At 45.9% G+C, this 24,365-nt stretch overlaps 2 protein-coding genes across 5 annotated transcripts; one reads left to right on the top strand and one right to left on the bottom strand.

Annotated features, from left to right (window-relative positions):
• Positions 1-1,584: 1,584 nt before the first annotated feature.
• HAUS1 (HAUS augmin like complex subunit 1) lies at positions 1,585-15,412 on the bottom strand. 4 transcript variants are annotated; one of them, XM_023944248.2, is made up of 9 exons: positions 15,295-15,412; positions 10,559-10,733; positions 8,997-9,132; positions 7,549-7,683; positions 6,470-6,593; positions 5,637-5,702; positions 4,328-4,399; positions 3,363-3,410; positions 1,585-2,402 (listed from the first exon to the last, which is right to left on the bottom strand). In XM_023944248.2, the coding sequence occupies exons 2-9, from the start codon at positions 10,698-10,700 to the stop codon at positions 2,343-2,345; spliced, it is 783 nt and encodes a 260-aa protein (XP_023800016.1). In that variant the 5' UTR covers positions 10,701-10,733; positions 15,295-15,412; the 3' UTR covers positions 1,585-2,342. The 4 variants fall into 4 exon arrangements, with proteins under 4 accessions (XP_023800016.1, XP_023800015.1, XP_086723576.1 ...); XM_023944247.2 differs by lacking the exon at positions 15,295-15,412 and adding an exon at positions 11,786-11,891; XM_086867450.1 differs by lacking the exon at positions 15,295-15,412 and adding an exon at positions 11,786-11,863 and having other exon boundaries at positions 10,562-10,733.
• On the top strand, positions 15,084-23,306 carry ATP5F1A (ATP synthase F1 subunit alpha). The gene is made up of 13 exons (XM_086867441.1): positions 15,084-15,236; positions 15,614-15,868; positions 16,986-17,064; positions 18,087-18,256; positions 19,027-19,200; positions 19,278-19,444; positions 19,565-19,713; positions 20,646-20,797; positions 20,928-21,152; positions 21,257-21,364; positions 21,902-22,046; positions 22,276-22,426; positions 23,093-23,306. The coding sequence occupies exons 2-13, from the start codon at positions 15,809-15,811 to the stop codon at positions 23,172-23,174; spliced, it is 1,662 nt and encodes a 553-aa protein (XP_086723567.1). The 5' UTR covers positions 15,084-15,236; positions 15,614-15,808; the 3' UTR covers positions 23,175-23,306.
• The last annotated feature ends 1,059 nt before the right edge of the window (positions 23,307-24,365 follow it).

The raw sequence follows: 24,365 nt of genomic DNA, 5'->3' as shown, positions 1-24,365 counted from the left end.
CATGAACACCTTTTTGCACATTGTTGGGAAAATGCAGTCTGCAGCTCAGCCTGGCCCTGCACCTGCTCTCATCTTGCAGGTGTTAACACAGGTGTCTCCAAAACTCAGTCTGAGAGCTCAGAGTGGAGCAGGTGATGGACCCTGCAGGGACACTGAAGCAGCAGAGGCCTCCCCACCCTCATGTCCCTCTCAGTTGGATGATTATTATGCAACAGCCAAAGGTCCAGCTGGCAGCCACCCGCTGTGACCCCCGAGGAAACATTCAGCAGCTGCCAGGACAGAGGGGGAAGCCCAGAATCAGGGGTTTTCTCAGCCAGCCTGGTGCGCTCCTGTCTCAGCAGGACTTCAGCAAGCTGCTCCTCCTCTGGCATCCCATCCCCACCTGGGAAAAGCTGGTCTGTCCCAAAACACCATAAGGAAAGGGCTCCCCATGCAAAACCAAAGAGCTAAGAAACCTTTCCAAAGGGCTCCACAAATCTCATTGATTTGCCTTTTCCCCGATTTCCATCACGAGCTGAGCAGTTGGACCTGACAGCTGTCCTCTGATTTACGCTGTGTGCGCTGGGGACGGCTCAGCTGTGACACACGGCTCGGATGCAGCTGCTGGGGATTTTTTTTTCCCCTGCTTCAGTTTCCAGTGCTAGGAAGCAACACGTGGCTGTGTTTGGGCAGCTCTCCAGACAGTCTGGCCCTGCTGCTCTCTAGATTCAGGCTCTTCACATGCTGTGAAATAGCAGCAGCCGGGGAAGCGGTGCAGCTGCTCCGCAGGCATGGGGAGAACAGCCCCAGGCTTCACAACCAGCCCAGCACTTCACGATGAGGTGGAGCTATGGAAGCGCCACGGTCCCCAGGAAATCCTCCCAAGCCTGGAGTTATGGTTACATGTGTGAGATAAAGTCTGCTAATCTTAGCCAATTAAGTCTTGAGGCTCTCATTAAGAATCAGGGCTGGTAGCACCCTCAAGCCCTCATCTTTCCCATCTTTGTATCCCAAAGCATGATCAACACTCCCTCACATTTAAAACACTCAAGCAAATAATTTCTAACCTGCTTTTAAGAGCTTCCAGTGATTAAAATTCCTTAATTGCCAGGCTATGACCTCCAGTGCCTTAAACTGGCTTTCTTACACTATTCTTTGATGTCTACCCATCCATGTTCTGATGTCTTCCAAGACTACAATTTCACCTACCACAACAGGAGAACCAGATTATATTCTTGTTCTTTCCAGGTTCAAACACTATTCCCATGGCTTTTGTGTGGGTTTTATTCATAAGCTGTAGTTGTACCTGTAATCATACCTGCACTATGATGCCTGCTCCAAACTTCACATCAGCTACCTCTTGAGGTAATTTCTCTTGAGCCAGTTTAGCCCATGAATTTTCCACTTGCTTTTGCCCATGCTTCCTACCCCAGAAGGAGATAAATATCCCCAAAACTAAGGCAACTCACCCTTTCCTCACAGCTTGATTTAAACACCTGGAACTAAACTCCTTTTGCTGTATGAAAGGGACTGGAGATTCCCGTGGGTAGTGGCCCTCTGGGCATCCCTCAATTCTTCCCCATCAAAGAAAAAAGAGGACAAAGATCACACTTGTGGTATTTTATTGACACCAGTGTAATTTTGAATCTCTCTTCCTGCAGATCAGTGGAAAACCAACTTTTGCACTGAAGAAGCAGCTGTCATGGCCATAATCTCTTGCAACTCCAATTGCAAACAGATTGTCACTGAGAGCACCACTATCTGCCTGGATGCTTCCCAGGACGAACAAGCCTATGCTCAATGTCCTCAGGTGCTACCACTATTTCCAGATTTTACTTTTTCCCAATCAACAGGAGATGTGCTGATTTTCAGCTTTGGTATCAAACAGCTTCTAAGAGCTGGAGTGGGTAAAACGCTTCTGAAAGTGCGTAAGGCTGGTGTGGTGATGGCATGGAAGTAACAGAGCTCAGGGAGCCCTCATGGAAGATGACATTTGAGGTAGAATTGTTAAGGTCAATCTGACTTCAAAACCATCATGTCCTAGAATGGTTCTGCAAGATCTAGAAAGGTCTTACTGTGTGGGGTTTTTTTGTTTTAAAAATATACCTGCACTATCCACAGAGCTGCTTTACAGGTGTGTATCACAGAGGAAAAAATAACTTGTAAAGACAAGAGGAAGTGTGGAGGTTATTTAATGAAAAGTAGGTGAAGTTTACAAGCACAAGGCCAACAGAGAGAAGAACACAGCAGGAAACTGCCAAGGTACAGTAAGAATTCTGAAATGCATTGCTATGTACAAGGAGGCAACAGAAGGAAAAACATGTTCCACGTAGGCCACTTGAGGTGAACTGGGGCTTGCTGGGCTATGTCTTCTCAAAAGGCAGAGCCTGGACCTCCCTCGTGAACTCTTCTTCCAAGGCTTGCTACCGGGAGAGAAAACCAAGAGGAATCAGGGACCACGAGACAGTTTCCAGACACTGCTGGTAAACAAACACATCTGCAGTGACCAAACCCTGGGAGGCTGTCAGCAGTGATGGCTTAACCCCTGTGCTGAGCTGGATGGATGTGTCACTGCAAAGGGCAGACAGCCACAGGGAAACCTCCAAATGAAGGGCTGGGCAAGCTCAGCTGCCTTTACTCTGTGCACCAATGTGATTTTGGACACCTCCCAGCTCACAGGTCCTCCCCAAAGGCGAGCATTCTGATCTCAGAACAGTCTCAGGCTGGGAAGGGGAGCTTATACTCCTGAATCAAAAATAAGTGGTGTACCAACTCCGGCAGTCTCACCTGAAAATGTGCAAAATACTCTCACCTCCCTGTGATTTTTGATCACAGGTTTAAGGCTTCCTACTTGTGCTTTATGAGCAAGCAGGCAGTAGCCCAAAGGAATGAAAACATGTTTTATGGGGCTCAAACATGGCCCAGCTCACTCAGGAAAGCTATGTATGAACTTCCCAAACAGCTTTATGGTGTTTGGCTCAACAGCCTCATGGCAGATTACACAAGCATGGAGGAAATGGGCACTTTGTTTTACAGGGGAAGGTCCCCATTGCAGTCTACAAGGCAGCTAAAATTGGCTGTTGACTAAAATATGGTCCCTGGAACCCTCTCAGAGTTCAGGAGGAGCAAGGAAGCTTTTGAGACCCACACTGAGTGAATAATCATTCCAGTGAGCAAAATTCATGGTGATACAGCTACCTAATCCACACTGTGCCCTACTGCCTTTGCAGCTCAGACATCACTCCACCAGCTCCCCTGATCAGTACCTACAACTTCTGCCTCACCAAATTTCCCTATGAGAACATTAAGACTACAGTCTAAGGTGGGTAAATCCGTAATCAATAAATACATGTAGCTCCAGAAAAGATAAAAAAAACTCTTACAAGTTCTTTTCTCGCTTCTTCAACCTTCACTCGTGCCAGGGGAATGCTCTAATGAGAGAAAACGGCATAAAAATCAGTTTTTCACCAGGAAACAAGAGTCCCTGCACCTTTACAAGAATCTAATGATGAGCCTCAGGTGAATTAATGGACAATTAATGCAGTTTTATCTACACACTTCACATGCAGAAGGTTGCAGAAGTTTTAACTGCCATTAAAAGCCTAGTATTAGTTTGGTTTGGGCAATCATGTATTTTTCAAAATGCTGCAGGAGGGAACCAGAGAACCTACTCCCATTTGAACTTCCTGTTCCACTTGAGGGAAGGAAGAAGCTGCCTCTTGGAGGAAGATGGATTAAACAGAGCAGCAGTCCCACCTTTCTACCCACAGCCTTTTTTTTTTTTTTTTCTAGGAACAAGACATCGGTGTTTGTATGAGGGAGATAAGAAACTTGCATTTTCATAGAGCTGAATACCCAGCACCCTCAAGAGAAATCAAAGAAAATGATGGAACAGCCAGTTTAGGGGACAAAGCCTACATTTGGCTATTTCTTCAGGATCCTTAAAATCCTGTTCAGAGCTCCAAACTCTGCACCACGTGCTGTGTCCACCATACTGACAGCCCAACGACAGTTACAGCTAAAGTACTGGTAAACCTCAAAAAGTTGGTTAGACTAGGGGATGCCTTTTCGTCCGTATTTCTTTCTCTAATTTCTAGATAATTCACCTGAATACTAATTTACCCAGCAAATCTGTCTACTTTGTTAGAACAAAGTTTGCCTGAAACAGAAACTTAATTTCTTGGCTTTGATTAATAAATAGAGATTAAGTCTTTGGTTTGCATCATTAACAGACCTGTAGGATATCTACCTGTCCACCAAAACCATCACAACTATATCCTTTACATTCTGAAGTCCACTAAAATTAACCTGATGGCAAATACAATATAACAGTGGCATAAATAGTTACAAGAGGTAAATCATGGTAGGATGCCACTTCATTCTTCAATGGCTCAATCTCTTTCTCCAGTGCAGCCAGTTCCTGTAGAGAGAGCAAAGCAGACCATATTATAGGGAATTACTTGTAGAACTGATGGAAATGAGTGAGATGGATCCACAGTTATCTACAGCATTTCAGAATCTGAGAGCTTTCATCCTGTATAAAACACATGTAAGACTGAAGTTTTGCACATACAGCAGTAAAAAGATTCTCCCTTATGCTTATCAAGGTGAAGCAATTTCTCTCTGGGGCTGCAAATTGAGTACCTTCCACAGTTCTGAACTCTTTTCAAATAATGCAAGTTAAATAAAAAAGATTAAGTCATTTGTGCTGTCCATTTCACTGATGTCTTGGCAAAGCAGTTCTATAAATGTCAGAGTCAAACCTTACCTTATGCTTGGGCTCTAGAAGATGACAAGCTTAAAAAATTTGCCTGTGGCTTTTTGGATGCAAAATTCCAACAAAAATTAGTTCTGGTCAGTACCCTCCGGTAACACTGGGCAATGTGAGCACTGCCACCCAGTGCTGATTGGTGAGAACCACAACAGAGAAAACAGGAAAACTATTTTCACTGCTCCACTTGGAAACACAGAGAAAAATATAGCTAAAGTAATGAGGAGAAGACTGAATTCCCAGTACATTAATAGCAAAAATGAAGATGTGTTGAATGCATAGCACAAAGCTGTAAAATCTGTAGTTACTAACTCAAGAAATGTGCTTTTTCTTTAACATGTGTTCTACTAGGCCTACCATACAGTTGAAAAATGTTACATTTAAAGACACAACAAAAAAATTAGCACTCAGTGGTTCAGAATTTGGGTTTCATTTGTCCTTATCCCCTTGTTTTGAAGTGTTTTGAAGGGATTTATTTCACACAAAATAAAAAGACTCACATGAGTCATTCCATCAAGAAACTGCAATACACAAGTAGCCATTGAATGGGATATAGTCCACAGAATATCCACTCTGTTTATAACACAGTCCAGAAATAAAGGGTGCAGATCTGTTTTCAGTGGCAGGGAGTTTATTCTGTGGAAATTCTCCAGTAGAATGTCTACCCTCTAGGAGAATGTACACTCTCTAGGAGACACAAACCCACCCAAAAGAGCCCAGTTCATCTACAGGTTCAATCCATCCACAGGATTTGTATTTGTACTTCCTTTGGCCATTAAGATTTGTTCAAGCAACCAAAAAGCAAGCTACAACTCCTGAAAGCACCCAACAAGCAAGCCTGGCCTGTCCCACTGTAAAAACATCCCTCTTGTACCCAAAAACCTACCTCAGATGATTTCATGAGTGCCTCATGTGTCAGGGATTGGTCCATCCCCATGGCAACAAGCTTTTCCTGGGAAGAGGAAAGGTCACAAAGTGCAACAAGAAGGAGAAAGATTTCACCATTTCCTTCTGTTTTTATCTAAACAGGCAGAGGAGAACACAGGTCGTCCACGGCAGAAATGTGTGGCAATTTGAGCCACAACTATAGCTGGTGTATAAAATGAGGTGCTGCTAAAATTTGTATTAAGAATAACAAGTCTTTCCAGAAGAGTAGTGGGAGAAGGGCACATGGCAAGGCTGAAGAAAGGCTTCTCAGGAAAATGTCAACTGTAATACAACACTTTTCATTTCGTATTTGTCAAGGTATCAGACAGCATCCAAGCATTAAATGAAGCATTCACATGTCCTTCATCATTTAGGGAAGGTGAAGGAGCAGGCAGTACAACTTCTGCTTTCTGCATTTGGTCATCCTTTCTTTTCAAAAAATGGGTCATATTCATTATTTTGAGACACAATTTACCACAGTGAATCAGCTGCTTTCTGTGTTCTTTTGTAGGACAGTAGCTCACAAGAACCACCAGGTAATCCCAGCTAACAGAGTTTCTCAGGGAATGAGGAGAGAGCACTGTACTGATCACAGGATATGCTGAGAAGAGATCAGCAGGGACAACTGAACACTGGACTATATTTACACATGTTGTCCTGTTAGTCCAAGAGTCCCCAGTCCTGGAGTTTAGGAAGCTTATGGAATGTCTCTGTAACTACATATTTGGGCTCAACAAACCACGGCTGTATCATCTCATTGCAGTGTCTTGTAGGAAAATTTCTTCCACCTACCTCAGCATCACTGATCCTTATTTTTAGATCCACAGATTTATTTTCCAGGAACTTCAAATCCTTTAATTGAATCTCAGCTTCAGCCTTTTCTGCTTCCTGTGATTCTTTTAATTTTTCAATATCCCTTAAAAAAATACAAAAATAAAAAACTGTTACATTCAAAGATATATCAGTATACAAATACTGTTACTTACTTACGCTCAAGCTAAACCCTATATAACCAACACGAGAATGAAAAAAAATGGAGAAAACCTCATATTTCCCTGTGAGATTTTCCAGTGGAATCATATACAGCTGTTACTTTCAGAACCCCACAGACCAGGGAAAGAGTGGGAAAGGGGAAAGCCATTAAGCCTAAAAACAAAGGGTAATAGTATTGTGCATAGTTCTCTGACTCACTTGGAGACCTGTTACATGAGTTAAACCTCAGATCAAGAGGAGGCAAACCTGCACAAAGCACATGGGAATCTCTTCTACAAGTCAAACTACCACTTTAAAAGAACAAAAATCACCCCACAAATAATTAGACTGGAAGGGAGATGTGGACAGCATCTGGGCCAACCTCCACTCAAGGCTGCAGTTGATCTTGCTGGCAAAGCACTTCAGATTATATCCTTCAGGGAACGGACTTGACACTGATTTTTTTTTTTAGAGTTATTACTATTATTACTATTATCTCCTACACAGTGGTTAAGGGAACTTCTTACCTGGGAATGGTTTTTGTTTTGCCTCCCTCAGTCTGACTACAGAGCCCATGATAAATGTGCTGAGCAGATCAGATCTGTCTTCAGCCTCAGACAAAAGCAACTGGTGGAAGGTGCAAACTCGTATCTGAAAACTGCTTGTAGATCACTTTTGCTTTAAAATAATGGGGTTTGGTGCTTTCCCAGATCTCTTTAGATTACTGAAAGTATCCATAACACACGGGTTTTGATAGATACTTCCAAATACTTTGAATTGGAGATGTGTCAAACCCTCAAAAATTCAGTTACCCTTGTTAGTTATCACAACCGATGTTGCCCAAGACAGAGATCACTGGTATTACTTTAATCTTTCCCTCTTCCTCATCTGTTACTCACTCCTCTAACTTCTTTTCCAGCACCAGTGCTGAAGTTAGCTTTTTTGTGAGGGTGTTCAATTCCAGTTCCAGTTCTTCGTTTTCTGATTTTGTTTCATACAATTCTGAGGTCATGTTATTGATGGCACTGTAGAAGCTGGTGAAGAGAGAATCAGTGTGAATGCTTAGGAGTAGGCTTTTCTGAAAGTCACAGTTATTGTTATTCCTCTCTGCACACTACATGAATGACTTCATTTCCTCTTGATGTTATGGAAGGAGTAAATTAAAGTAAGACATTAATGGAATTTGATTTCTGTAACTGACACAGATTTCCACATGGAAGGGAAAACAGCCCAGCAACCTGAGTAAGTGAACAAAAACTGGCACTGTGATGAATAAAACCACTGGGTTTGAAACCACCATGTACTCCACTCCCAGCTTGCTCCACTGCCCGTGAGAGAAATCGTATTCAGTCCCTGAAGATACATGGTCACAAGGTGTGCCCAGCAGCATCTGAGTCCCTTCCTCTTCCCAAGTGTCCCAAAGTTCTTACCCCTCCAGCTCAGGAAGAGAGCTGTAAGAATCAAGATCCTAAATATCACATAAAAATTGGATTCCAAGGCAGATTTTGCCCCTTCTTTGCTGCAAGTGCTGCAGTGTCATGGGCCAAAGCCATGCTAGGGAGAGAGGTCCAAGGAGACCAGACTCACAGATGCCATTTCTCCATGGCAGAGGGAATCTCCTCACATGAACTGAGGCCAGGTGAGATAGACAAGCATGGAAGACCAGTCACAGTTCCCCAGTCTCTGCTTAAGCAGTATGAACACTGCTTGGGGGATCTGGCACAACAGTCCAAATGGTAGCAGCCTGCAGCCACTGACCACAAAAGCATGAAAAATAAAGGAGAAATTTAACTCCATCCCAGCCCTTCTCAGACTTCAGAGTATTCCTGTGCTGGGATAACCTAGATCTAGCATGTGGGAATACAGCTAGAAAACAGGACTCAAAGTACTGCTGAACTCATTACAGAAGTGGAAGTGCTAGCTTCAATGGACCACAAGCCCTGGCAAGCTAAGGCAGAACCCTGAATGAGGAGGAGATAACAGTGTGCTTGGTATGCTTTGTTTGAGACAAATCATGCAGGACTGTTCATGTCTGTGTAGGGCTATGACTTAGCAATGCTACTAAGAAACATGATTGTTGCTAATTTTAGCTGTAGCGGAAAAGGTGTAAATACTGAGCTTTTGGAATCAATAAATGGCTTCACTGATGCAAATAATGGAGACTGTCTCATCAATTGCCCGACACCAGCACATTGTGTTCAGTTCCCATGCACCCCAAAGCTGCCCAAGGGGTGAAAAATAAGCCTGACATGTAAGATTCCTAGTGTCAAGTTTGAAGCTGCTGATGTGAAAAAACAAAGGAAAACAGCACAGACCATTACCATGAATGCAGAGTGTGAAGCATTACCTGGTAAGAGACGTGTCCTCCACGTTGAGATCCAGTGCACTTTCTACCAGATCAGTGAGGTCTTTGTTGGCTTCTAGGGACAGACTGCCTTCAGAGAGACCCAAGCTTTCTCCAAGAATATCCTGCCAGTACTTAGCTGGAAAATATACACAACCCAAAGTATTGATTTTTTTTAATATTACTTTTCTTTTATGGAACTCTCCAAAGCTAGAACCCAATCCCACACCAGGAACTTGGCTACCTACCTGTTGTGGAGGGAAAAAGACACTTTAAAAAAAGGCTTAAATATGCCCAACTGTTGCCACATATCCATTTGTCAAACAAATTCAGTGTATAATGGAGAAAGCACTACTCCACTCCCTCCCTAACCAGCCTGTCTGACATCAGGCAAACAAGAGCTCACCACTGCGCTACAGCAATGAGCACATGCTGGTCATCTCCCCACAAAGCTCAGCCTGAGCCTTGTTCATGGCAGACTGTCCTGAGGTGGCTTTATGATGCTTGTGCCTCCAGTTTCCTGGTTTATGTTACATATTAAGTTCTGCACCTTTAAGACTGGCTCTGAGAGCGAAGTGGGGGAAGAAGAAGGGCATAATTTGTGTTGAGCAAAAACATCACTCCCCTGCATCCTGCTCCTGGACTGCATTGTCTGCAGCATGGACAGACAGTGGGACAGAGCTTTTCTTTTATTGTTAGTTAGTTTTTAGCTAGCTGAGGCAGAGGAGTTCCCTGATTTTTCCACTTCTCTCCAACAAAATCTCTTTTTCCTAAACCAGTTGGCAGAGGGGCTGTTTGAATTTTGCTTTTCTGGGGGAACCCCATTTGGAGGTTCTCTCCTAAATTTGCCCTAAACCAAGACACAGACCCAGGAAGTCTGTCTCCACCTTTTTTTGTTTGGTGGCAAGGCACTTGAAGGAACAAAAAACCAAACAAGTTTTCTTACAAAAAACACCTTCATGTGTACTATGCCAGCCTTTACAAAGAAAAGTAAAATTCCTTCCTGAGAAAAGCCTGGGAAGGGACAGTCCTTTATTATGTATGCTAAAAACATACTATGGTCCCCTGAATAACTCACTTGCTCAAAAAAAAAAAATCCAAACAAAACATAAAATAGTCACTCTAGGCAGCTTCAGCACAACTTAATCACCTTGATGTTGTTTCAGGTTCCTCCAGGGAGCCTCCTCCTTAACAGTGGCTTAACACCAGTTCAGATTCTTGAATGAGCTGCAGAGACAATTCCCTCTCTATCCAGGCAATATTTCCATCCTGTGCTATCCAGTCCAGCTGACTAGGAGGTTTTAGCAATTAACCTGTTTTAACCACATTTATGACTGACTTAAGATGGTTTAAAAAATTGTCCTTGACCAATCTCATGTCACAGTAAATTTAGCTGAAAGGAAGGTGTGTGATGCATTATAGTAAAAAGTGCATCAGAAAAAAGCTGAGTCTGTTTCAATTACATATTATTTTATATATTCCTAAGTTTTTAACAAATACAATCTTCAGGATCAGTCAGAAATTCCTGGCTCTGATGGAACTGAGAAATGAACCTTCAAACTCACCACCTTCTTCGTATTTGGTTGCCCGGTCCTTCATGTCCTCTATCAGCAATGTAACATCCTTGTCTCTCTCTTCATTGAACTCCATAACTTCATGCAAAATATCCACTGTCCTTTCATTCACCTCATACTCTGGAATAGGCATATCCCCATATATTTTCTTTAGCCATAAGGTAACCTGCCAGAGAAGGGAGATGAAAGACAGTCATGTGAAATGACAGAAAATAGCTGATAGATGCAAAAAATGTAAACAAATGCAAACTCTGCATTCTTGAAGGGTACCTCCTACATCAATCCAGGAAGCATGGGTGGGAAAAGGGAAGAAAAATTCCTTTCCCTCTTTTTTAAACATATTCTGTGGTCCAGAAGACTATATTGTATCTCTTTTAGTCTCCCTCATTTCTTTGTACACCTACTTATCTCCATGTGATAAAACTGTTTATTTTTATTCACATAACCTGTTGGTTACAGACACAGCAATAAACCAAGAGATGTTAAATGGGTGTTTGGAAAACTGGTGAATGCTGTGTTAAAGCGTGTGAGATAAAAGTGTCCAAGCCATCACTGGGAACAGTCTCTGCAGGAGAGTGGGAGAGAGTCACCACAATGTGCAGGCACGAGCCTTGCAAAGCAATTTCATCGGAAACAAGGTCAGAAATAAGAGATCAACACAGTGCTCTCACGTAGGGCTATGATTCTGGAATCATAGAATTGTTAGGGCTGGAAAAGCCCTCCAGGATCATCAAGTCCAACCATTCCCCCGCACTGCCCAGGTCACCACTGACCCATGTCCCCAGATGCCACACTCATACAGCTTTTAAACCCCTCCAGGGATGGGGACTGCACCACTGCCCTGTGCCAGGGCAGGGCACCCCTCTGAGCGAAGAAATTTTTCCCTAATATCCAGCCTAATTAAAACAGAAAGATTAGATTGTGACCAATAAATGAAGAACATAGAAGTGTTAAGACCATAAACTCTTACATAAACATGCCTAATAAACCTGGCAGAGAATGGAAGCAGCCGTACAATTTTAAAAGTTTGTGGGTTTTTTTTCCCTAGCATCTCTTTCCTCATCCCGCTGCCGTACCCTCTCCTCAGCGACCTACATAAGCAGCAACGGAGAAAACCACCGCACGCTTCGGCGCAAACAGCACGAAAGATACGTGTTTGTGTGTGTGTGCGTAGGGAAACTGTGATGAGAGAAAGCGAGCCCCGCCGGCCCCTGTTACCCGTATGAGCTTCTCCTCAAAGGGATCGCGGGCTTTCTCCGGCGCCGCCGCTGCCGCCATGCCGCCCGGAGCCTGACGGGAGCGGGCGCCTGAGGGGCGGGCCGGCGGGCGTGGGGTACAACGGAGGTGGGAAAAATAGTCCTGAGAAAGCGTTTAAGGGTGAATTGGAACGCTAAACAGTCTGAATCGAGTCGTCTCTTAGTTAAGGGAATATGTTAAGAAACGCCAAGCGAACCCAAACAACAGCAAAAAGAAACATAAGAGGATGCAAGAGGAAGACAGCGATAAGTACGGCAGAAAGTCGTCTGGTGGTGCTGGTGCCAGCGGCTGGACAGGAGCCCAGGGGTGGCCAGGTGGGCAAGAGGCCAGTGGCCCCTGGGCTGTGCCAGCCAGGTGTGACACAGCCCCAGGGCAGGGCCCGTCCCCTGTGCTGGCACTGCTGAGGCACCTCCAGTGCTGGGACAGCTCTGGGCCCCTCAGCACAGGAGAGACCCCGAGGGGCTGGAGCGTGTCCAGGGCAGGGAACGGAGCTGGGGAAGGGGCTGGAGCCCCAGGAGCGGCTGAGGGAGCTGGGAAAGGGGCTCAGCCTGGAGAAAAGGAGGCTCAGGGGGCCCTTGTGGCTCTGCACAAGTCCCTGCCAGGAGGGGACAGCCGGGGGGGTCGGGCTGTGCTGACAGGGAACAGGGACAGGAGGAGAGGGAACGGCCTCAGGCTGGGCCGGGGCACGTTTAGATCGGGTATTCAGAAAATTGTTTTCATGGAAAGGGGTGTCAAGCCCTGGCCCGGGGGAGTGGTGTTTTTTGGGGGGTTTTTTGCGGTTTTTTTTCAGGCACTTTTACAGAAATTTAAGTGATTTCCGAAATAATCAGCATGGAAAGAACTGCTGAAGAATCACATTTGGTACAACACATGCCAAAATAGCTGAGGATTTTTCAAGTAACCTTTTAAATTCCCAGAAGGGGAATCCACTGGAATCTGTGGCTTTACTGACCTCTCTGGATTACCAGAGGGACCGATCACACTGTGCCTGAGTTTCAGCACTTTCTCACTGGCTGACCAAATCCTCACATATGGGACATAAAATCACCCCCAGCTTCAAACTGAGGGGTGAGGGGGGATTCTGCCCCTGTGCTCAGGTGAGACCCCACCTGCAGAGCTGCCCCAGCCCTGGGCAACACCAGCACAAGGACGTGGAGCTGCTGGAGCCGGCCCAGAGGAGGCCACGCAGCTGCTGCCAGGGCTGGAGCCCCTGTGCTCTGGAGGCAGCCTGGGAGAGCTGGGGCTGCTCCCCTGCACAAGTATTCAGGCTCCAGGGAGAGCTGAGAGCCCCTGGCAGGGCCTAAAGGGGCTCCAGGAGAGCTGCCCAGGGACTGGGGACAAGGCCTGCAGGGCCAGCACCCAGGCAATGGCTTGCCAGTGCCTTCCCAATATCCCAGGCAGGCCCAGCTGGGATATTGGGAAGGAATTCCTGGCTGTTCTGGCCCAGGTTGGACATAGCTTGATGTGGTGTCCAACCCTTTAGGGGAATGGAGCATCCAAGATTTATTGTGGTCAAAAGGAGCAGCCAAAGTCAGAGAGCTCCCAAAAGTTTCACAAGTTAAATGACACACTTGATATGGAAGTTAATGTTAATCTCTGACCTCCTCATATATGCTCATGGCAGTGGGTTTTGGATAAAGGGCTAGGATGACAGGGATGAAAGCAGGATTAAAGAGGGGGAGGGAGGAAGAAAGTGATCACCAGGCTTGGCTCAAGTATTGATCCAGCTGGTGGAGTGTCTAGGGTCCTGGGGTGCCTGTACATATGTTCTTGGTGGGGGAACCTTTTTTGGATGAATTTCCCTGCCCTGAAGGTAACTTTCTCACATTCTATGCAAATTTATCATCTGCAGTTCATTCTTCTAGACCCTTCTGGAAATGGGTTGGAGGGCTTCAGGGGTGTCTGGTAGTCTTGATTTCCTGTACAGTCCTAGACTGCTTCTCAGCTTTATTCCTGTGCTGTGTTTGAGCCCAGAAACTAGAATGTTTGTCCCAGAAAAATGCTGCCTTGTCTCTGAATGGTGCCTTCTCCAATCACATTCTCTTCCGATTCACAGCTATGTTTTTACCAACAAACCTTGATGGTTGTTACCAACAAACCTTGATGGTTGTTACCAACAATCCTTGGTTGGCTCCAGTTATCCAGCTATTGGTGTTTGAGGCATACAACAACCTCTTCTTTTATACTTGGGGCAACCAGATTTAATACATTAAACAGAGCAGCTAATAAGCAAGCTCTGAGTGATATCCGTGTGTTAAGAGAAAACAAACTGCTGGTGGAATTGCCTTGTCAAGGTTTAGGGCTTGATGTGCTTCAATGATCTCAGACCTTGGGGGAGGTTAACAAAGCCTGGGAAGGAAGGATGTACCACTGATAGTGGGCACAGAGAATGCAGAGTTTACAGACCACAGGGACATCTGCTTCAACTTCGAAGATGAGGAAGAAACTAAAAAAGTGAACCCAGCATCCATGTTGAAATCAGCTCTAACAAGGTAAACAGTAATTCTGGCAGGGGGAATCTGCAACAACTGATCCAAGAAACCCCCTAACCCAAGAGAAGAGAAAGACTGGGCATGAGAAACAACAGAATCATTAACCAATAGAATACAAATAAATAAGAGAACTATGTAACACCTAGCCTGTGAATGCTAGTTCCTTTGTATGCTAAAACATATAAATGGTGAAGTGTTTCGATAGTTCTGGAATAACACTGAGCACCCAGGCTTGAAAAACCCTGCAATAAATAATCAGTGTCTCTTGTGTGTGTCTAATTATTGGCTTATTGCACAACAGGTAAGGAATCGAATTTTTGCAGACAGCATTGTCACTGACCCACCCCTTTCCCTACCCATGATAGCGACCCCCCCCCAGATTGGCACCCCCCAGGATTAAATCAGTAGCTGTAGCAGGACAACTGTGATTAAGCAGCTGCATATTGTGAGTATTGTATGCTTGGCTGACATTTTTAAGGAAATTGAGATGATTCCAGGAGACATGGTCTGTTTGGATGAGAGCCACAAGGACTGAAGTCAGCAGGGCTGCAGAGTATCTTGGAGAAAAGTAATTTGGCATTGGAAGATTGTGGCCAGCATCTCATTGACACCAACTCAAAACAGATTAAAGGAGACGCGAGAGATCTAACTACCAAAGAAGAGCATGAATGGAAATTAACTGTAGTTAATAGAACGGTACTAAGTAACAGAGAAGTTATGCAATTTGTAACCAGTGAATGCAGACGCCTTCGGATGTTGAAATGTATAAAGAGTAACGTTTGGATGATGGGTATCCTAGACACCGAGCCAGCTGCTCTGTAGTAACTAGAAAAAGAGATAGAAATTCCAGGCCTCGGTGTGTGAAATGGTGCCGCACACCGAGGAATGAGCCCGCGGGGTAACAACACTGCTGTCCCTGGGTCTGTCCCTGTCTCTGCCTGTCCTTATCCCCGTCCTCTTCCGTGCCCCAGTCCCTACCTTTGTCCCTGTTCCTTCCCGTGCTCCTGCTGTTGTCCCTACCCGCGTCCCAGTCCCTCTTCCTTTTCATGCCCTTGTACTTGTCCCTGTTCCTTTCCGTACTCCTGCCCTTGTCGCTGTCCCTGCCTCAGTTCCTGTCCGGATATTCCTTCCCGTGTCCTGTCTCCGGTCCTCCCTCACTCCCCGCCCCTTCCGCCCGCTCAGGGCCATTTCAAGGGTACCTCCCGCAGCGGGCTTTTTTTCTAAAAGGCTCGCTGAGGTATTTTGTAATGATTTGTATTATTTTTATTGCATATTCTACATATTTGTGCGTAGACAGATGGATGGATAGATACACACACACACATACAAATCAGGGGCACGGGAAGCAGTTCCCGCGCGCCCCGCCCCCTGGGCGCGGCCTAGGCGCCAAAAGGGGCGTGAGGGGCCGCCGCCATTTTGTGTGCAGAGCGCGCGGCCGGCCGTCCTCAGCGTCCCTCAGCCTCAGCCTCCCCCGGGACCCGCCGCCGCCGCGATGCTCTCCGCCCGCGTGGCCGCCGCTCTCGCCCGCTCCCTGCCGCGGCAGGCCGGCCTGGTGAGCTCCATACCCGCCCCGGAGCCGGCGGGGCCGGGGGGACGCGGTGCCGCCGCCATCTTGGGGGCCGCGGTGACATTGAGGGTGTGAGGGGGTGACATCGGAGTGTGGGGACGAAAGCACGGGGAGTACCGTCAGCGCTGTGGGAGAGACCCCACCGAGGAACGGGGTGTCCTTGCCTGGGCGCGGGGTAGTGGTTTAGAGCTGCCAGGACAAGGTCAAGGTTGTGGGTGTGAGGGGTTTAATCTCATGTTTGTGAGGAAACGGAGGGGTGGGAAGAGCCGCGAGGAACCACTCCTGCCAATGTTTCCAGTGAATATGAACGGGGTCTGCTCGGGATGCAGGGCATTAAATGGCATCAGCGTTGCTGCACGGGCAGCCTTGCCTGAGGTCCAAAAGCGTGATCTTGAAATGCGCTCATTATCACGGATTTTTTATTTAGTGTTTAAAATTGTCATGAGAAGAATTTTTTCCCAGGAGGGGTGATTAGACATTGCAAGGGGCAGCCCAGGGGAGTGGTGGGGTCATCAGCCTTAAAGGTGTTTGAGGGTATAATGCACTTAGTGCCATGGTCTAGTTGGCACGGTGCTGTTTGGTCATAGGTTGGACTGAATGATCTCACAGCTCTTTTCCAAAGTAACCGTGATTCTGAGGTATTTTTGTTATAGTGCTTTGCGGGTTTTTTTTGTATGTGCGTTAACAATACCAAAACCACTGCCATTAGATTTGTGTTAGAGGACACAATCTTTTTTCTGTGCAGAACCCTGAGTGGTGCAGTGATTTCTTTGTGCCCCAAGGTTCCCATGTTCAGCACAGAAATTACAAATGTAAGGAGGTTTCTCTTTGGGAGCTGCTGCAATGGTTGATGGTGACATCAGTGCACTGCAGAAAAATGCAGTGAGGGATTTGGAGCAATCCCCTTCCATTATCTGTTCTTTCTTAGCCGTGCTGGACTTGGTTCCAGAGCTCCATAGTTGTGAGTGGGGTTCTGTGGAGCTTAACTCAAAGCTGAGATGCATCATAAGCAGCTCAAAATCAGAGATGTGTTAAATCTCTCAGAATTTTTTTTGTATGATTAAAGAAATCTTACTGTTACTTAAATGGTGACTTATTTTAGGTTTCCAGAAACACCGTCGGCGCAGCATTTGTTGCTACAAGAAACCTCCATGCCTCCAAACCAGGCTTTCAGAAAACTGGTAAGTCTGAGGAAGGTCTTGAGTGTGATTTAAGAATTTGGTCTGTCAGACAAAAAGGAATTTGATGATGGTGAATGTTAGCTGACAGCACTTGAGGACATTTATGTTCCGAGAGTATTTAAGTGAACTGTTACCCAGTTACATCCAGCAAACAGCACTTCAATAACTTGATAATGTCCCCAGAGCAGGGGTGGCCATATGTCAGCTGGCTTACATAGCATACCTGCTTCACTAGGATTCCAGTCACCTGCAGCATTATTTGAAAATTATTTGAAAAAAATAGCCCCAGATTGGAGTTGCTTGTAACAGAATGAAGGAGTGGATGACTTCCCCAGGCCTGCCTGGGTTTGACCTTGTGTCCTTGAGCACAGCTTTATTTTGCTGCCATCAGTCTGGTGTTTAGAGAAGACAGCTGCACTGCGTAGCAGCGTGTTTGGCAATGCTTCATGCACATTTTTTTATGTGGTTTAAGGTGATTAAGGGCATTACTAGGAAATAAGTTTTGCAGTGTTATTTACTGTTTCTTAGCTGAGGAGGTAACAAGCTGTTTGAAGTCAAATTGAAGAAGTATGGACAATATGTTTTTATGACAAACAACTTGCTCCTGAAACATAATGAAGTTCCTTTATATAGGCTTGGATCTTGAATTACAAATCACTTGACAGGGTGTTCTAATGCATCCAAGGCTAAGTAACTGCTCTGCAAGGCCTGTTCTACCTGGGATAAGGCTGATTAATTAGTCTAATTGCTTTCTAGGGAGAGAGAATGTAGGGCATAATCAGGAAAGTGGATAAGTACACAGCCTAGCCTGTTTTGGTTGAAGCTGGCTGCTAATGATGAATTTAGGCTGCTTTTATTATCTGGGAATACAGAGGTTGGTATTTCTCTTACCCTAAGTAAAGGTGTTGCCAGCTAGACTTTGCAGCACAGCTGAGAAAGGGCACCTTGTGAATTTGAGGCAAACTTACTGAATGCATATTGTACCTTAATGTGCTAATCTGATTTCAAACATCTCTCTCCAGGTACTGCTGAGGTATCCTCTATTCTCGAGGAGCGCATCCTGGGAGCTGACACCTCGGCTGAGCTGGAGGAGACAGGCCGCGTGCTCTCGATCGGTGACGGTATTGCCCGCGTGTATGGCCTGAGAAATGTTCAGGCAGAAGAGATGGTTGAGTTCTCTTCAGGGCTGAAGGTAAGCTGTCACTAAAGGAGTTCCTTTAGCACAAGGATATTAAAAAGATGGTTTTTTTAAGAAGGACCTGAGATTACGCTTGGAAATACCTCTATGAATGTTGCATTAGCCTCATTGTAGCTTTAATACCTAGTAACTAGTGATTTTTTTTTCTTAAATTTGTAACATTGCTTTCAGTATCAGCCTCTGACTCTCAGCTGCCGTTTGAACATTTGAGCTGTCTTTTCCTTCATTTAGAAGGTAAAAAGACTAACGTGGCACTGGATTTTTTCTTTGGTTTCAGGGTGTCTTCTCTGTTCTCTATTTAATGATGACCTTTCTGCTTCAATACATTATGCACCTTGATGGCTTCTTGTAGTCGTACCAGTGGGTTAGACTTAAAACTTGTTTCAAGAGTACTGTAACGGCATTTTTAATGACCTATTTCACCTTGGGCAGAGGAGCAGCCAGTCCTTTTCCCTTGTCCAGCTTATAGTCAAGGCAATTCTGTTGTACTTGAACCTTGCTTAACCTTTCTGTTCTTTGTTGTGAAACAATTGACTTGAGTGCTAGGCTGCTGGGGTATAACTGCCTGGTAAGCTGAAAACTTACACAGGTTCTCTAGCCCACGTGGAAGGAAATAGACACTTTGTGCATAGAACCTTGGCTGTTGCCACAAGGTTGACGTAGATCATGTAGGATTTTGTACGCAGTTAAATAATCATGTCAATATTAAAGTTTTTATGCGTATCAGTATGGATTTTCTCAGGGTGATGTGATCTCTGTCCCAGGGTATGTCCTTGAATTTGGAGCCTGATAACGTTGGTGTTGTCGTGTTTGGTAACGACAGACTGATCAAAGAGGGGGATGTTGTGAAGCGGACTGGTGCCATTGTGGATGTTCCAGTGGGGGAGGAACTGCTGGGCCGTGTTGTGGATGCCCTGGGCAATCCAATTGATGGGAAGGTAAGTGTAGCTGTGTGCTAACTACCTCTACTTATATCTCTGTGATACAGACCTCAGCAGTTTTTTCTCTCTTTTAGGGTGCTATTGCATCTAAGACACGTAGGAGAGTTGGCTTGAAGGCCCCTGGGATCATTCCCAGGATCTCTGTGCGTGAGCCCATGCAGACTGGGATTAAGGCTGTGGACAGCTTGGTGCCCATTGGTCGTGGCCAGCGTGAGCTGATCATTGGTGACAGGCAGACAGGGTAAGTTAAAGCCTAAAATGTTCCTTAAACAGACTCAGGTACAGTGGAGCTGGACAAAGGGTTGGGTAGGGGCTGAGAGAACCTTGGGCAAATTAATTTACCAGCCTTTCTGTTCTACAGGAAAACTTCAATTGCAATTGACACGATTATCAACCAGAAACGATTCAATGATGGCACAGATGAGAAGAAGAAGCTGTATTGTATCTATGTTGCAATTGGCCAGAAGAGATCTACTGTTGCACAGCTGGTGAAGAGGCTCACTGATGCAGGTATGGATTCTGGGAGATGGTTGAACCTGGCACCTAATGACATCCTGTTCTCTTTGTAATGCTGAATAGTGCTGTGACCTCACCTGGCTGTAAGCGTAGACGGAATTCATATTACATGAGTGAATTTCTTAATTCTGTGAATAAGAAATCTCTAGCTATCTGGGGGAAAAACCCAATTTTTATATATCACAATTAGGAAAACTATTTTGAGGCCCCCCAAACTGCTGAATTGCTTCTGGAAAAGTCACCCAGTGGTTTAGCTTTTTTTTCAGCAGACTTGAATGCTACATCTTGGCAGTCAGGCAGGCCTGGTGACAAGCTGTGGCCTTCAAGTTGTCATGAACTTGGCATTTGTCCCATGTGTTCCATGTGTCAGTCTGCGTGAATGGCAGCTGGAAATGTGGTGAAGAGCTTTCACTGCCCAAACACAAGGTGTTAAATGATAGCATCTCTTCAGAATCAGTGGTCTCCAGGACCAAGACTCCACGTTTAACACTGCTAGCAGGATATCAGGCACTTTGACCACATGCTTGGTGGTCCTGCCATCTGTCATGAAAAAACCCACATTTTAAGGACAGTAATTACGTGGAACTGTCACAGAGTGTTGTAGTGTCTTGCAGCAGCCAGGAAACCGTGACCTTTCAGTGTGAGTTTTTTCTACAACAAAAAACCTTGTTTTAGTTTTAATCATTGTTTTAAATGGGAAAGAAGCCTGAAAGTGTTAGATGTTAGTTGCTACAAACTTGCCCCTGAGAATTCCTAAGTCAGATTTGCTAGCAGATGTGTTCCGCTGGTGTGCTGGGCTTTCCTGTAGCAGCATAGTGACACTGCCTGTACTTGTTCCAGCACTTGTACTTTTACATGCTTGTTGTGTTTGCTGATTTTGGGCATGATGACATAATGCATTCAGAGGTGTCTCCAATCCTTTCCAGATGCCATGAAGTACACTATTGTGGTGTCTGCTACAGCATCTGATGCAGCACCCCTGCAGTATCTGGCTCCCTATTCAGGCTGCTCCATGGGGGAGTACTTCAGAGACAACGGGAAACATGCGCTCATCATCTATGATGATTTGTCCAAACAGGTCAGAAAACTTTGGTTGTAGGCATTGTGGTATGGCATTGGTGTTTGTAGCAGTAAGAACACCTCAGGTTTAGGAATGTAAAAGGTTGAGTGAGGTGCAGAGCTCTGAAGGCTGTCTTTGCTCCGTGCAGGCTGTTGCCTACCGTCAGATGTCTCTGCTGCTGCGCCGCCCCCCTGGCCGTGAGGCGTACCCGGGTGATGTGTTCTACCTGCACTCTCGCCTGCTGGAGAGAGCAGCCAAAATGAACGACTCCTTCGGGGGCGGCTCGCTGACCGCCTTGCCTGTCATTGAGACTCAGGCTGGGGATGTGTCTGCTTACATTCCAACCAATGTCATCTCCATCACTGATGGACAGGTAGGGCTTCCTCATGGCCCAGCATCTCCGTGAAACTTACTGGCTGGTCTCTGAAGAGGCCTCCAGGCTTCTGAACAAGATAATGATACAATTCTATCCTGCAGATCTTCTTGGAAACTGAGTTGTTCTACAAAGGTATCCGTCCAGCCATCAACGTTGGTCTGTCTGTGTCCCGTGTAGGTTCTGCTGCTCAGACCAGGGCTATGAAGCAGGTAATTGTGAAATTGCTGTTCGTCCTTGTGCTAGAGATGAGTGGTGTATAGGCTTTCCAAGCCATTTCACTCTGATGAGCTGTGAACAGAGAGGGAATAAAACTTTAGATCTCTTAGTGTTATGAAATTATAAAAGAACAAACTTTAGAGATCTCTTTGATGCTTCCATTGCCTGCTGAGAAAGGCATGGGAGAAAGGGAAATAGTATCTGCATAGAAGTGTAGGATTAAGTTTTGATGTATTGAACTGGGTATTGATCACTTAAAAATAGAGAGTGCTCTGTTAACAGCAGGTTTTTAGTCCAGACATTGAATTGGGGAGATTTAATATCAACAGTTGATGTTTTAGGGGAGAAATAGCGTACTTATGGTAAAGTGTGAGATTTTTGTAGTGTTCATAATCATCTGTCAGTTTTTAGATTGACTTGTGTGGAATGCAAGGCTGAGCTGACTCGTGACAGCTGTCAGCTGCCTGATAACCTTCAAGCTCCTAGACACACTTGAGGTGATCCCAGTGGCTGTGGTTTGTACCCTGCAGGTGGCCGGTACCATGAAGCTGGAGCTGGCTCAGTACCGGGAGGTCGCTGCCTTTGCCCAGTTCGGCTCTGACCTGGACGCTGCCACACAGCAGCTGCTGAACCGCGGTGTGCGCCTGACAGAGCTGCTCAAGCAGGGCCAGTATGGTGAGTGCCCTGGGCTCGGCAGGTCTGGGTGCCCATTAGTGCCTTGTGCTAATGAGGCTGGGCTCGGTTAGCATTTATTCTGTCTACTATCTATCTATTGTGTGTATGGTAAATGCAGATTTGCTTGAGCAGAGCTGTCCATGTGCACTTAGTCTTCCAAGGACTCTAGTCTGTTGTGTGTGTCCTGATGGAAGAGTTCCCATAGTGTGAGTGCTGTCTTTCCCTGCAGTTCCCATGGCCATTGAGGAGCAGGTGGCAGTCATCTATGCTGGTGTAAGAGGTCACTTGGACAAGCTGGAGCCCAGCAAGATCACAAAATTTGAGAGTGCTTTCCTAGCTCATGTACTGAGCCAGCACCAGTCACTCCTCTCCACAATCAGGTATGGTGGCTTACCTTGCTTTATCCCAAGGGTATTGATGTCTGGAGTGCAGATAAAGCTCATTGAACTGTTAATTTAGTGTATCCTAGAACATCAGGCGTTCAGCTGACAGTACCAAAATTGGGGGTTACATCAGCCTTCCTACCATCCACCTTCTCAGCTTCAGCTCTTAGGGAATGTGTAAAGTGAACCTTCTTGCAATGTGTCTCCTCTATCCTGTTCTGAAATCACTTGATTGACTTAGTTCCCGTATGGTGGACAGCTTTCAGCTGTTGGGAGTGCTGCTGTGGGTTAAGTGCTGCTGAGTGAACTGTTGGGGATTGAGTATTTCCACTGTCCTGTCCTGGAAACTGGTCCTGGCTTTTCTGTCATGAGGAAAATCTTATGCCTTCTGTCTCTGGGGCACAGCTCTGTAGGTTGGGCCTTGTTGGAATGGAACATATGGCCATTCTGAAAGAATTTAGGAACAAATTCCAGTTCTTTAACAGGACTGGCTCTTTTAGGAGAAGGGATATTCTATGAGTGGGATGGCTTCATGCACCAAACTAAGTGATTCTACTGAATTTGTTAGAAATGGGGAGATTTGGTGTAAAGTTTTTATGTTTGTCTTGGGGTTGGCCCTGTTTTGATTGCTGTATCAAGAATTTAACTGAACTCTTCCCACAGGACCGAAGGGAAGATCTCTGACCAGACAGAAGCAAAGCTGAAGGAAATAGTCACAAATTTCCTGGCTACTTTTGAGGCATAAACTCTTAAAACTGTTCCAACAGTTCACAGATCACAGGCTGTTGTGATCCAGTGTTCCAGCTCCGTCAAAGGCAAAAGCATGTGCGACTTGAATGTACAGATCTTGGTGAGAATAAAGGTTCCCATGTAAAAAGGCTCTGTTCTGAATGTAAAAGTACCGTGTTCTGAATGATTGCTTTTTGTTTGTACTTCTGGCTCACTCTTGCGCTTGTAGAACCACAGAGCTGAACGCCTGTGGACACAGCTCTGCTGGAGGAACTCTGGAAGTCAGGGGTGTTTACAGTGGTTGGGCAAACTCCCCTGACAGGAACCAGGAATGTGACAGAGCTGAGAACCAGGAATGTGACAGAGCTGAGAGACCTTCTCAGTGTTTGTGCAGCTTGTCCTGCAGAAAGGCAGTGCTGCTGGGGACGCAGCTTGGGCTGTTGTCACAGGGGTAACGCCCATTGGAATTGACAGGAATCTCTTGAACTGCCTGACACTGGCTGACAACACTTCTTGGAGTCACTGTCTGACCCATCCTGGTGCCTGGCCTTTGGAATACTGCTCCTTGTGACTGAGGACAGCTGCAGGTGTAGCTGTCACAGTAGTAATACTTACAGATAGAAATTTGAGAACCCCAGAATGGTCTTGGAGATCGTCTCATTCCACCTCTCTGCCATGGACAGAGACACCTTCTGCTATTCCAGGTTGCTCCAAGCCCTGTCCAGCCTGGCCTTGAGCACTTCCAAGGATGCAGGGGCAGCCACAGCTTCTCTGAGCAACCTGTGCCAGGGCCTCAGCAGCCTCACAGCCAGGAATTCCTTTCCAATATCCCATCTAACCTTGGGATTAAGCCATTGCTTCTTGTCACCCCAGGCCCATGTAAATAGTCTCTCTCCCTTGTCAACTCCCTTCAGGTACTGGAAGGCTGCAATTAGGTCACCCCAAAGCTGCCTCTTCTGCAGGCTGAACAATCCTAATTCAGCAGAGGTGCTCCATCCCTTCCATCACCTTGGTGCCGCCTCTGGATTCACTCCAGCAGCCCCGTGTCCCTGTGCTGGTGTTGCCCAGGGCTGGGGCAGCTCTGCAGGTGGGGTCTCACCTGAGCACAGGGGCAGAATCCTCCTGTGCCCTGCTGCCCCCATGGTGTAGGATCAGCCCAGGACAATGAGGGGTTTCAGGGGCAGGGCAGGGCTGCTCTTGATGCGTC

Source organism: Cyanistes caeruleus, chromosome Z (genome assembly GCF_971803275.1).
Source record: "Cyanistes caeruleus chromosome Z, bCyaCae1.hap1.1, whole genome shotgun sequence".
Taxonomy (NCBI): Eukaryota; Metazoa; Chordata; class Aves; order Passeriformes; family Paridae; genus Cyanistes; species Cyanistes caeruleus.
This window is presented reverse-complemented; position numbering and strand designations above follow the sequence as displayed.

What these genes read in the sequence shown, in the direction of transcription:
- HAUS1 (XM_023944247.2), bottom strand. Translation starts at nt 11,845, where the DNA reads ATGGCGGCAGCGGCGGCGCCGGAGAAAGCCCGCGATCCCTTTGAGGAG. An exon ending in GAGGACACGTCTCTTACCAG is followed by an intron (nt 7,684 to 8,996) that starts GTAATGCTTCAC and finishes TCTCTTCACCAG; the next exon opens with CTTCTACAGTGCCATCAATA. An exon ending in CACTCATGAAATCATCTGAG is followed by an intron (nt 4,400 to 5,636) that starts GTAGGTTTTTGG and finishes CTCTCTCTACAG; the next exon opens with GAACTGGCTGCACTGGAGAA.
- ATP5F1A (XM_086867441.1), top strand. Translation starts at nt 15,809, where the DNA reads ATGCTCTCCGCCCGCGTGGCCGCCGCTCTCGCCCGCTCCCTGCCGCGG. An exon ending in ATTGGTGACAGGCAGACAGG is followed by an intron (nt 19,445 to 19,564) that starts GTAAGTTAAAGC and finishes TCTGTTCTACAG; the next exon opens with GAAAACTTCAATTGCAATTG. An exon ending in ATGATGATTTGTCCAAACAG is followed by an intron (nt 20,798 to 20,927) that starts GTCAGAAAACTT and finishes TGCTCCGTGCAG; the next exon opens with GCTGTTGCCTACCGTCAGAT.